This window comes from Entelurus aequoreus, linkage group LG13 (assembly GCF_033978785.1).
Source record: "Entelurus aequoreus isolate RoL-2023_Sb linkage group LG13, RoL_Eaeq_v1.1, whole genome shotgun sequence".
Lineage (NCBI taxonomy): Eukaryota > Metazoa > Chordata > Actinopteri > Syngnathiformes > Syngnathidae > Entelurus > Entelurus aequoreus.
The window spans coordinates 37,874,171-37,888,394 of record NC_084743.1 but is presented as its reverse complement, the minus strand read 5'-3'; the positions used below and the strand labels follow the sequence as shown (position 1 = coordinate 37,888,394).

Genomic DNA, 14,224 nt, shown 5'->3' with positions numbered 1-14,224 from the left:
GATGGGTTTGGTTTTGGGAGTCAGAAATGTAAAGAGGTCTGAATACTTTATATACATACACATACATGTGTGTGTATATATATATATATATATATATATATATATATATATATATATATATATATATATATATATATATATATATATATATATATATATATATATATATATATATATATATATATATATATGTGTGTGTATATATACACAGTATATATATATATATATATACATATATATATATATATACACATATATACATGCACATATATAGCTTATATATAAGTGAACCTCGTACAAAACATTCTGTCGTACTCGCTAGCGTTAGCTTATAGCTAGCATTTGTTAATAGATATCATTGGCTTATACTGTAGCTAGAGATGGACATGATTTGTTTTTTTAAGCCTGGGAAAGAAGTAAGTAAGCGTGAAGGATAGTTCAGGCATGGCCAATGAGATGTTGGCTAGAAACAGCTGAGCCAATCACTGAGCTTGTTGGCGGTCTAACTTTTGTGTGAGACTTCAGCTCACACAGCTTGCGCCCGCTTCTACTAATTAGCATTACAAAAAACATCGGTGCATCTGTTATCAAGCTTTGCTTTTTGCGAGTGCCCCCCCCAGACGATGTCGTCTTGGGCAAACGCCCATGTGGCCTATATCTAAAACCGCCACTGAATATACATACATTGCCAGTAATATTTTATGTGTCCCGCATTGAAGATATAACATACAGTATTACTCCTGCAAAGAATGTTTAGGGAAATCACTAAGAGCCTAGAATTAATATGACTGTATAGATATGTTAGTCAGTATTACAATACATGGAGTATAAGCAATAGGACAAACTTTATTTGCATTCACAAAGTAAAACAAGCAAACTCACCAAATTACTGTTGCGACAGTAGAAATGACTGTAAGCTTTCCTGCGACTTGAAAGGGCAAATAAGAAGTATCTGACCTCGATTTCCTAAAGGTACATAGTAATACACAGAAAATGTACATGAGTCCATAGTATAGCGCAAGTATAACCCATTTATTTATTTATATACAGAATATGAAACTCAAGCTTGCTGTACATCACATTGGACAGTAATGTCTTTAGTTGGGATGTACACAGAGTACCGCAATTATTTGGTACCAGTTCCTGATTAGTTCGGTACAGGAGGACAGTGAAGATTCTGAACAAATGATACGGCTATCGGTATTATCTCTGTCGACAGTGCACCTATTCACCTAGGACCCTATTATGCCATTTGCACGTTTCTCCTATCCATACGCCCATCCTGCGTAAGTTAGACGAAAGTGTTTAAGTCGTGAATAAAGGCAGCTCATTTCAATCAAATCAATAAAAGTTTACATATATAAACCTTAATCACAAATGTCTCAAAGAGCTGCACAAGCCACAAAGACATACTCGGCTCAGATCAGGGCAAGAAAACAATTCAACCCAATGGGCACAATGAGAAACCTTGGAAGGGACTGCAGACGTGGGGACGTGATTGTTTAGTTATTATGCTTGCTTCAATGATCACGGTCCAGCTGAAATCATTGTGCAACAATTATGCTTATGTCCCAGGATGACATCCCACCGCTAATATATGCGTGGTCGGCAATCTTTTACAGAAAGTAAACGATTCGCATTTAGATTTTTGGTAGTTAACCCGGTGTGGCATTGTGGTCCTTCTACCCTCATCTCAACGGACTGTGTCTCAATTGAAGTGATCAGAATTGATTTGATAGTTTTCTGGAAGTTTGTTTCATCATTTCATTACGTGTGGTGTACACTGCATCCAAACTTCAAGTGCAAAATAATGTTTCACTATCCTGGGCCGCTGGATTTATTCCAGCCTCAGAGGCACTTAAAAACAAAAGTACTTAAATCTATGGGAGAGTACACAGATTTGACAGGGAACACCAGTATCTATGTGTTGCTCCGCCCAAAGTGTGCATTTATAATGAAGGATTGCACAGACTGACTAAAGTCTAGGAGAATACTGCGCCAACTAAATCTGTGCAATTGCACAGCTTTTTTCACTTAAGCACATGGTAGAAAAAGGCCCTCAAGGCACTGCAGCTATGCAAAATAAGTGACACAGGGAAGGACCTGATATTTTTTTATCAAACAAGGTGGTGTTTTTAGCCACAATACCAGCTTTATTAATAAAAAAAAACGTTCCTTATCTGTTGGTACCTATATTTGTGTAGGCGATTTGAATTTGAGACTTAAATGACGTATTTTGCCTTAGTTACGTCAGCGGATATCTCTATATATGGTTTACCCAAAGAGCTTTGCTTGAGTTCGCCATTTATATCCAAAAAAACAACATCACTCAACCACATACCACACAAAATAAACCCGTAGACCACGCAAACCGCACGATTAGCAAGTTGGCGCTACAGAGTTTAGTGTCATTTTGAAGTCAATCCCCGTGTTCTGGTACTCCACAGGCCAAATAGTAATCCACTCGAAATAGTGAAGTAATAATACGGTATATAAAGTGGCTCTGAAGCAAGAATAGCACTGGCTGACATGTCTCTAGTTGGCGTCTGACGTCACATAGCATACTCCAAAGCACACCTTGCTTAAATACATGCTAATTGATTGTGCTGATGTAGATTATATATTCCATACATCATGTAAAAGCTCCGTGCTCTGCACATGAATGGCATCCATAGATCTTATTTTCAGCTGAGTATACTTGTCACTAATACAAACATTTATATAGTCGGTGATGGATCATTAAGGCATAAAAACAGGTGTCGAATAAAAACTTCACTTGCATGTAATGATAAAAGTACAGATAAATTGGTATCAGTAAGGAACATCGACATTGGTATCGGTATCGATACATTGGTATTGTATGGAGAAAATATACAACCCTAGTCTTCAGTAAACCCCTACAGTACATTCAGGCTAGCATGCAAATAATATTATAGAATATATATACAATATATGTACAGTGGTACCTCAGCTTTAATTGTTAAATCCTTGCAAAAAGTCAGTTGAATTTGAATTATATAATAACAAAAATATTCCTATGAGAAATAATTGTAATCCAATGAAGCCAATACAATTCCATACACCCAAAGTGTTAACACAACACATTTTATAAAGAACAATGATAGTTATACACTAAGGATATGAACCTTACAACAACTCAAGATTCAGTTCCATTATGATTTTTGGGATGACGATTCCATTCAAAATCGATTCTTGATTTAAACCGATTCTCACAATACATTATTTGGTACGTTAATAATGATAAAAACTTTTCAAAATAGATTTTTGTTAAAAAATTGAGCGAGCAAGTGCAAAGATTGCCTGAAAACAACTTTTAAAATTGATCCTTCAAAATTTGTAATCAATTCAGAAGCATTTTTCAGATGCATGTTTGCTAGCAAAATATGATTTAATCACCACACTCCTGCACACACTGATGGATGCAAATCAGGACATTACAGTCAGTACTGATTTATGGATTTGATATAAGCTCTACTTCAGAAGAGATGTAATATTTGGTCTACAGGTACAGTTTGTCATGGCCACCTGCATTTGACTCTTACCTCCAGATGTTCACAAGTTACACTTTAATCTACATTTAAAAATGATAGATACGAAGAAGTTGGCGGTTATCGTTATCGGTCTTGAGAAGAAGGTTGGTATCAGCTTGAGGAAAAAAATTGTGCATCCCTAAAATACATCATACCTTTGTTGTGCTGTAAGTCAGACGCAAAGTGTTAACTTCACTCCACACTTGTGCAGCATCTGTATTGATAATAAGGAGCAAATATCACATGGTGTAGAGCAAGTAGTACAAAAACATAAAAAGCAATAAAAAGGCACCTGCAACATTGATGGAGACTTCTTCTGTCTCTTCCAACATTGGTATTGAGTGTGGAAGGAAATGTTGGTTCAGTACAGACATTCTCTTCTCTGGGTCTTCTGTCAACTACATACAAGATATATGTTACAGTACTTGTTATTGCTTCATATTTACATTAAATATTCACTTTACACCACTTATTTATTTGGAACTATATGCAAAATATCATGTATTGAAATATCTTCATCACTGACTTGTCTGCTTTCAGGATCGATGAGGTCAAAGAAAGCTCGGACGGTAGCAAGAACAAGCTCTTTGCACCTGGAACAACATGTTATATACAATATATAATACAGTGTATAGCACATGGTGTGACAGATTAAACATAGTCTCTGTTTTACCACACTATGGACAGGTGGTCTGTGGAAACCCAAGTCCTCGGAACTGCAGTGACCTTCAAAAAACAATTAAGACAACTAACATGAAGTGGTGGACATTTAACATGAATAATTACAGCCTTTTACTTTATATTATTGATAGAGATGTCCGATAATATCGGCCTGCCGATATTATCGGCCGATATATGCGTTAAAATGTAATATCGGAAATTATCTGTATCGTTTTTTTATTATCGGTATCGTTTTTTTTGTTTAATTTTTTTTGTTTTTTATTAAATCAACATAAAAAACACAAGATACACTTACAATTAGTGCACCAACACAAAAAAACTCCCTCCCCCATTTACACTCATTCACACAAAAGGGTTGTTTCTTTCTGTTATTAATATTCTGGTTCCTACATTATATATCAATATATATCAATACAGTCTGCAAGGGATACAGTCCGTAAGCACACATGATTGTGCGTGCTGCTGGTCCACAAATAATACTAACCTTTAACAGTTAATTTTACTAATTTTCATTCATTACTAGTTTCTATGTAACTGTTTTTATATTGTTGTACTTTATTTTTTATTCAAGAAAATGTTTTTAATTTATTTATCTTATTTTACTAATTTTTTAAAAAAGTATCTCATCTTCACCATACCTGTTTGTCCAAATTAGGCATAATAATGTGTTAATTCCACAACTGCATATATCGGTTGATATCGGTATCGGTTGATATCGGTATCTGTAATTAAAGAGTTGGACAATATCGGAATATCGGATATCGGCAAAAAGCCATTATCGGACATCCCTAATTATTGATGTTAACTGAATATGTGAGTGTTAATTGAATACTTGCAGAACAGCATTTTCACTGAATGTATTCATTGGCAAAACTTAAATTGGCCCTCGTGTGTGAATGTGAGTGTGAATGTTGGCCATGCGATGAGGTGGCAACTTCCACCAGAGTGCAGCTGTGATGGGCTACAGCACCCCCTCATCCCCACCCCCCACCCCCGCGACACCGAGAGGGACAAGCGGTAGAAAATGGATGGATGTATTCATGAACAAACATTCAACCTACCACCACAGACAACTTATTAGGGTCTTCTGGAGGGGAAGAAGGTAAGGATGTGAGACCGGAGCGCACTTGGTAGTCACGGTAACCACCACCAACTGAGAGGATTGTGATGTTCTTCAGCTTGTTTGCTTGCTTCAACCACTTTTGGCTCACAGAAGAATAGAAATCTAAAGCAAACAAAATTAAGATGAAAAACACATTTCTACATACATGTTATTACTGTGATCATCTGGTATTATCGTGTAGGGGAGTTTGCGCATACCAATGATCTTAGTAACTAAGTTGTCAGGGGAATGTATGCCCCTGGTAGGGTTTCCCAAGACAAACAGGTCCTAGGTGAGAGAGTAATCTGTGATTGTTTGTCCAAAGCTAATAAAGATTTTTGTCAAATTGAGGGTAATAAGTTATTTTTTGGTCGATCTGTGTATTTTTTTTTTTACATCAGCTGTGTGTTATAGAGCCTCAAATAAAAATGTATCAAATATGGCCGCAAAATTATACTTTTAACAAAATAAAAGCATGTTTTATTGTACTGTAAGTTTATGAGCTGGACTATGTTTAGAACTATATTAAGACTTTTTATTTTGGTTTATTTTGTCAGGAAAACTAACGTTAGAAACTGCAAGTGCATCCTAACACATCATTGGTAGCAAAGATGGTGCCTCTTGATTATTTGGCCCTACTCTCTTTATACATGACTCTGGGGTGGGGTGTTCTTAATCCTTAACTTGGAGAAGCCATTCGTCCAAAGTCCCTTGGGAAGTTGTGTGGGGAGTGCCTACAAGGACGACCAAAAACTTGAGGGTTCCTGGTTCGAATCCATCTTCCGCCATACTGGTCACTTCTGTTGTGTCCTTGGGCAAGTCACTTCACCCACCTTTCTCCCAGTGCCATCCACACTGGTATAAATGTAGCTTAAACATATCTCAAGGTAAAGCACTTTGAGTCACTAGAGAAAAGCGATACATAAATATAATTCACTTCACTGTCCCAGAAATATAGGGTATCAGACCGCCTGATTTTGACGACGGTGCCTGCTGGAGTTTCTTTGGTAGAGCGAGGTTGCAGAACAAAATGCCTTGACACAATTTCTATTGATTAGAATAATTAGTTTATTAATGTACAAGCTTTTAGCACATGACCAATTAGTGAGCATTTAGATATTAAAGTGTTGATGAAACAAAATGGATGAAAGCTTAGTAGTAAATAACAACCTCGGAGTGAGAACATTGTTGTAGATGAATGGTGCTTACTTACCCAGCAGATATGGGTCCATGGCCAGGACTGGAGCCACATGAGGGGAAGCCTGGGTGATGATGAGACTGACCAGTTTTGTGTTGAAATGGGGCAGAGTGAACAGTGCCCGCGCCACCACACCACCCATTGAATGGCCCACTAGAGCCACACTCTGAGGGGGCGTCTTTAAGTGCTGACATGTTTCCAAAAAACAAAAACAAAGTGTAAAAAACTCAACTACCTAGTAGGAACTATCAGAACATTTCCTACTTCCCTAATTCCCAGTTCCTTGTCTCTATATTGATGACGACGCTAGTGTGAAGAAGGTAAATACCGTAAAGTCCGGACTATAAGCTGCTACTTTTTTCCTAAATTTTGAACCCTGTGGGCTTATAAAATGGAGTGGCTAATTTATAGAATTTTTTTTGGCTGAAGGCAATAACAAAAATATTTTTAATAAATATAAAACACCGAGAGGGTGCTTTATTGTTTGTGCTATGGCGCCATCTTTTGAACAAATTTGCTCACTGCAGGTGCCACAGTTTCCTTCCACTTAGTGCTTTCAACAACCGGAAGTAAAAGTGGCGTTCAGTCTACTAGCCGTCCATATTGCTTCTACTCATATGGATTCTTCATTCATCACTCCAAGCAATGTTTGTAAGTTTTACAGTACAACAAACTTTTTATGCTTACTAAACCTAAACTGTGTGATCGCTGAAGAAGCGTTTTACAAGTGTCTTTGTTAGTATTATTAACTCACAATGGCACTCTTTTTGTATTGTTTCAGTTTCACAAATTCCTTAGCAAACTTATTAAGACGTCACCGTCACCTTATCAGTTCATGCTCATAGACTTAGATTAGTCAAATCTAGTCTTAGACTCAGATTGGTCAGATCTAGTGGAGCGGCTGGTGCCAATACCTCAGTAGACTTCATCAGTTCATGCTCATAGACTTAGATTGGTCAGATCTAGCCTTAGGCTTAGATTGGTCAGCCCTAGTCTTAGACTTAGATTGGTCAGCTCTAGTCTAGCAGCTAGTGCCAAAACCCAAAATATTTATACTCCAAAACCAGGAGGGTGTGCCTGGGCAATTGTAGTGAGAAAAACAACTATTTTGATGCAAACCAGCAACCCTACTGTCAAAGCCAACAACAGTTGTTGAAGTGTAATTTCCCCTTGTTAGTATTGAGATATTGTGTGACAGAACTATCACTGTTGTTCCACAACTACCAGTCTAAAATACCGGTTGGAATCTCCCACGTTAGCATTCCATCCAGTTGTAAACAAATGGCACAATTAGTATTCTGGTCACCTTTTGTGACCAGAATGTGTCTAACTCCTATTATTTGTTGGAGGCTAAATTGCAAAGTATTTTAGGAATGGTTGAAAGGACAGTGTTATATGTGGGAGATAGGTGGTGTCGCAGACCACCTCCTCTGTTCAGGGATAGCTTTTCAACCTTGACATTGATAGCTTCCCTCACTCCTCTTTTGTACCATCCGTCCTCCCTGTCCAGAATCTGTACAGTTTTGTTCTCAAAGGAGTGCTGTCTCTCTCCTGATGTGCAGGTAGACAGCTGAGTCTTGGCCTGAAGAGTTTGCCTGTTACATTTCCCCAATATATGAATCAGTGCATTCATCATTACACTGGATAGTGGTACTGTGTAAATAACTCATTTCCCAACACATATATATATATGCGGCTTACAGTCCGGTGCGGCTATTATATGGAACAATTTAGTCGGTGTTGCTTATATCCCGGTGAGCTCTATAGTCCGGAAAATTAGCTAAAAGCTAGTAAAGAAGGTAAATAGATGCTAGTGTGAAAAAGGTAAACAGGTGCTAGTGTGAACAAGGTAAACAGATGCTAGTGTGAACAAGGTAAATAGATGCTTGTGTGAACAAGGTAAACAGATGCTTGTGTGAACAAGGTAAACAGATGCTAGTGTGAACAAGGTAAATAGATGCTTGTGTGAACAAGGTAAACAGATGCTTGTGTGAACAAGGTAAACAGATGCTTGTGTGAACAAGGTAAACAGATGCTTGTGTGAACAAGGTAAATAGATGCTAGTGAGATGAGTGAATGATTAGAAACTCACCTTGTAAAGTTTTAGGATAGCCTTGATGCTCTCGTGCAGGAAGTGGGTTTGTCGCAGTAAACTGCCGCCATAAAGCGCCACAAGTTCTTCATTGAAGTCTACAGTGAAGACATTGAAGTGGAGACCTCCTTCCATGCGTTCTGCTTTCCTCAAGGCCACAGAGCCCAGAGAACGAGCTTCAAAAATACAATCCACAATTTAGACAGTAGACCATGTAAGCAGATTGCCTCACGTTTATTGAGCTAGTATTTTATAGTATGTACAGTAAAGGATGCAACTGAAAAGTTTCACCTACATTCATTTGTTGATTTTCTCCACATGATCCTGTTCAGACTCCCTGATATTGGTAGCTATGTAACAGGTGCTAAATTGCTATCTAGTGGCCAAAGGTTGTCCTCATAGTGTATTTAGTGTGTATGTACTGTTCATGTTTAAGTTGAAGTTGTTGATGTGCAAGAATAGTTAAAGGCTCTGCTACCTCGACAAACATTTTAAGCCAACATATTTTTGTACACTGGGAGGAATTAGCAGGAGAAACACATATTTGCAAAAGGAGAACACGCAAACTCCACAAAGGTCCCAGCTGGACTGAAATCCCACAGCAAAAAGCTGTGAGGCAGTTGTGCTAATAACCATGTGATAAGACAGCTGGCATATATTACCTTGTTTGTAACTTCCTGCATTTCCAGGCAGGAAGAGCAGCGGCACACCAAAGAGATGAAGTTCTCGTGTCTCCTGTGCGTAGCGCCCTTCTCCATATAGGTAGAGACCATATGCCGGGTACAGTCTGGCGACACGCCGAGGCAGCGGTACACGCTGTGAAAAAAGCATGCCCATGGATACCTCAACCAAGCTATCATCATTGCTACTTTACTGCAACTGAACTTTACACAGCCATGAGCAACAAAGCAAGGAAATATTTCCCTTTCATTTTGGGTTTGTTCCCTGACTGGTTTATTTTGCAGTAACAAGGCCCACCTGCAGCCGCTCTGCAGTTGGCGGCTTTCTTAAGCACAGCGGCTGCGTCAGGATTGTTCGTTTTCCACACTTTTTAAAATGTTTAAAGTATTCCTATTCTTTAAATTCACATATTGTGTGCATACTCTGTTCATTTGTCTTACTGCCAGACTTGTTGCTTTGTTCCAGCAACATTTTTGTTGGCATTGTTATCAAAGATGTTCCTGATGTTTGTAGAACATCATGCTAATGGACTATCACGCTGTGTGAGAGAACCACTCAAATACTATTGCTATTTACTACAGCTAGTAGTACATCCATCCATCCATCCATTTTCTACCGCTTGTCCCGTTTGGGGTCGCGGGGGGTGCTGGAGCCTATCTCAGCTGCTTCGGGCGGAAGGCGGGGTACACCCTGGACAAGTCGCCACCTCATCACAGGGCCAAAACAGATAGACAGACAACATTCACACTCACATTCACACACTAGGGCCAATTTAGTGTTGCCAATCAACCTATCCCCAGGTGCATGTCTTTGGAAGTGGGAGGAAGCCGGAATGCCCGAAGGGAACCCACGCAGTCACGGGGAGAAAGATCCCGAGCCCAGGATTGAACCCAGGACCTTCGTATTGTGAGGCACATGCACTAACCCTTGTACCACCATAGTACATATTATTGTGCTGAGCCTCTGAGTGGTTACAAGGAAGAACCTGTTGAATGTGCATGCATGTTCCATGAAAGTGACCCTCCTGTAAGTACTGCATCAACAAATCAGAAAGCAGTACAGCCACAGACAAAAACACCTGCTTTACTTGCTTGACAAGTATTTGCATTAGTGTGCATACCTTAGGAAAACTGGTGTTACCAGCGTACTGAGTTCTTTGTCTCTCATTTCGCCCAGAAATCATTTCATCTCAGTCAGCAAACTTCTCATTCTCATGGTTTTATTATTCCACAGAATCCACACATAACCTATTAGCATATTTCTACTTCCTATTATACTGCATACATGCACACATTTTACCTGAATAAACACAGGTGATATTCAATTATGGAGCTAGTACTGAAAGATTATTAGTGGTACTTCCTAGAGACATTATCGGTCAGGGCAATTTTTGGCATTATTACATATATCTGTATTGGCCTCTTTTTAACGATATCGGCCCTTTTTTTTTTTTTTTTTTAAACAACTCAAAGCCTTGTCCAACTGTTTACTGACATATACTATTAATGTTTAAATAACTTGTACTGCATGTTGATCATATCGACTAAAATCAGAGATCTTTAACACCTGCGTGATACCTGTTGTACTGTATGGATTGGAATGTGTTAACCGGATCTTGAAATCCTTGCAAAACCTAGTCGTTTTCCAAAATAATATGATGAGATTCATGACAAACAAAAGACTATCTGATGATCTTATTTTCAGTGGAGTTATAGGATAGGCAAATATAAGCTTTGGCTTCAGCCTATTCCTTTTTCGGTCATTCTTTTTATTTTATTTTATTTTTGTGTGTAAATGTGTATGATTGTTAAATATGTATAATCTGTACTGTTAAACTGGTCACACAAAATGGTTGATGGTTAATTATATGACCGAAATAAACAGGAATTGAAGACCTTCTTTCTACAACAAAGCTCATTCCCATCACATCCACAATTAAATCCAAAGTTTTGAAGCTTTCGGTCACACCAAACTCAAGAAGTAAGAAAAATTGGTCTAGAAGGAATAATTGAAGAAAGAAAAAGCAGAGGAAAAAAATGTAAACACTTGCAAGACAACATCTGCCACTGCAATGGACAAAATCTGATGACTCTGAATACTGCTGCCAAAGACAGAAATTTATGGAGACAGATAACACATGTTGATGCGCAATCTGCCAAAGGAGGAAAAGGCGAATGATGATAATGATGAACTTTTACTGCAAATTAATATCAGCTCTAAATATGGGTTATCGGCCTCCTTTACTAATAATCTGTATCAGTCCCGAAAAAACATATAGGTTGATCTCTAGTACTTCCAAGTCAAATATTATCTTTTGTAATACAGCTTTAATCAGGCTGTGTAATTGTGTCCTGTATAATGTGTGGTGCAATGTGTACAATACTGACAACGTACCACTAAGCAAATCAAATCAGGAGCATAGTACTATTGATAGTAGTAGTAATGTTTACATACTAGAGAATTTAAACATTTAGGTTTAGTAATTATCAGGTTTAGTAGTCGTGTACCTAGTATTTTGGGTATTCAAACAAACCATTTATACCCCCATTATTTACTTTTTAAATTCGATCTCAATTCTGTACACTGCTGCTGGAATTTTAATTTTCCTGAGGGAACTCTCCTAAAGGAATCAATAAAGTACTATCTATCTATCTATCAGTGACGTGCAGTCAGGGGAGGCAGGTGAGGCGGGGCCTCACGTGCCATCATGGAAAGAAAAAATATGTAAAAATTACAAAAAATAATTAAATTGTTATATGTATCCAGTGATTATACTATAAAGTTATTTTCCATTTAACTTCACCAGTTTTAGATTATTTTTATTCAAAATCGCTGAATTTTCACATTTGCCGTTCAAATACTGAGAAGAGACTTGCGGTGATCAGCAGCCAGTTGAGCCTCGCCATGGATTGCGCAATGACTCGGCTAACTGCTGGCCTGCTGTGCAGTGAGACCGTATTGCTATATGAATTATATTATATATATTTCCATAGTTTAGTTAGCTGAGGTATATAATGTACAGTGTATTTTGTCAACAACTGTATGTGTGTAACGTATTTCTTGTGCTGAGCAATCATAAAACGGCTGCGAAGACGCACTGGGTGAGGCTCGCAGTAATCCCGCCTCCTGGTGGTAGAGGGCGCTAATGATCCCAGAGATCATTCTTGCAACTACTCGGCTGCAGAATAAGTGACAACAAGCAGCAACAGTTAGCAATCATTTATTTTTTCCTCTCGCCTGGACTTTTAACATGGAGGATTACATATCTAAAATAAAATAGTTTTCTAAACTGGACTTTCAATCGAAGTAGGAGGTAATAATTAAAGGAACATCTCCATCGAGACAGAGAGACTTTTAAAACTGAAGAAAGATAAGGAAGACTTCTATAAACAAGTTATCGATGCTTTTGTTCAGAAGGAGCAACGCATGGACTTCATTTATAAGTAAAGGTAAGACCATAATAACATTTTTTTTATTAAATGTGCTTTTTTGTGTGCTACAGTTTGTATGTGTAAAGTTAAAGTTAAGTTAAAGTACCAATGATAGTCACACACACTAGGTGTGGTGAAATTTGTCCTCTGCATTTGACCCATTCCCTTGCTCTCCCCCTGGGAGGTGAGGGGAGCAGTGGGGAGCAGTGAGCAGCAGCGGCGCCGCGCCTGGGAATCATTTTTGGTGATTTAACCCCCTATTCCAACCCTTGATGCTGAGTGCCAAGCAGGGAAGAATGCTGGTATGAGCTTTTAAACATAACCCGTTAACAGCTGCCAATCAAATGGTGAATAAGATACTCTTTAGGGTTCATATGTTTGTAAATCTGACTGTGATGAAGTCAGTGCCTCACCAGCCATGAACCTCACCGCACGTCACTGCTATCTATGTAGATTTAGTAGTAATTATCATTAATAGTTTTAGTAAATGTAGTAGTGTGTACATACCAACTGTGGAGAATAAAACCTGTAAGTTTAGTAGTAATTAGCATTGATAGTTTTAGTAGTAGTAGTAGTAGTAGTAGTAGTAGTAGTGGTGTGTACATACCAAGTATTGAGGGTATTCAAACATGTAGGTCATACTGCATCGGTTGTCTTCGAAGCCGGTCAATAATTCTTTTAGGCCAACAGCAAGAAAACTCGCAGCACAAACGTAAAATAAAACCGTCCTTAAATGCATCGTTGTGTTCTATAAAATATATAACATTTCAATGTTGTGAATGATTTGCACTAGATAAAGTGCAAATGAAACTGAGCACGGAAGTATGAATGTTAGCGAACACATTACACTGACGTCACACCACCCTGGATACAACTGAAACCTCCAGCGCCATGGCTACAGTACGTAGAACGTCATTTCCGGAATATGGTGTTTCCGGGAAGAAATCAAGGATCATTTTAGAGGTGTTTTTTTCTTTATTGTAACTAAGCTTATATAATGGCAAATCATTTGTAAAATTCTGTTTCCTATATTGACCAAAATAACTTTTACGTCAAATAAATAAGATTACAGCATGGATGTCATAAAGTCAACCGAAAATACAGGACAAGAAAACATACAATAAAATAAAGAATATACAATTATTTATTATAAATAAATTATAAATACCTATGAACACCCAGGCGGTAACGCCTTATAAGCTGGGTGAGAGAGAGAGAGACGGGGTACACCCTGGACACGGATGGTAGGGATGGGCAATACCACACTTTTAGGATTCGATACGATACCGATACTTTTTCTTGCATTTTCATCGATACCGATACCGATACCAATAATTTCTTATTGGCAATTTTTTGTCAGTCAAAAATATTATTACTATTGTTATTATTTAAGACAAATCACAAGACAAATACAGACCATTTATACCACATTTACTATGGTCAATATATAATAAAAGTAAAATTAAAATAAATAACATAAATATGAAA

The 14,224-nt window shown here is 38.0% G+C and overlaps 1 protein-coding gene across 2 annotated transcripts in view; it reads right to left on the bottom strand.

Moving 5' to 3' along the window:
* The window catches only part of pgap1 (post-GPI attachment to proteins inositol deacylase 1), a 56,626-nt gene extending 43,019 nt beyond the window's left edge, over positions 1-13,607 (bottom strand). For both annotated transcript variants that reach the window (XM_062067811.1, XM_062067812.1), the window contains exons 1-10: positions 13,344-13,607; positions 9,287-9,440; positions 8,625-8,800; positions 6,548-6,719; positions 5,294-5,457; positions 4,225-4,277; positions 4,078-4,144; positions 3,844-3,949; positions 3,707-3,765; positions 883-966 (exon numbers count right to left, since the gene is read on the bottom strand). In XM_062067811.1, coding sequence (XP_061923795.1) covers positions 883-966; positions 3,707-3,765; positions 3,844-3,949; positions 4,078-4,144; positions 4,225-4,277; positions 5,294-5,457; positions 6,548-6,719; positions 8,625-8,800; positions 9,287-9,440; positions 13,344-13,475 — 1,167 coding nt within the window. In that variant the 5' untranslated portion in view covers positions 13,476-13,607. The remainder of the gene's footprint in view (positions 1-882; positions 967-3,706; positions 3,766-3,843; positions 3,950-4,077; positions 4,145-4,224; positions 4,278-5,293; positions 5,458-6,547; positions 6,720-8,624; positions 8,801-9,286; positions 9,441-13,343) is intronic.
* Between the last annotated feature and the right edge of the window lie 617 nt (positions 13,608-14,224).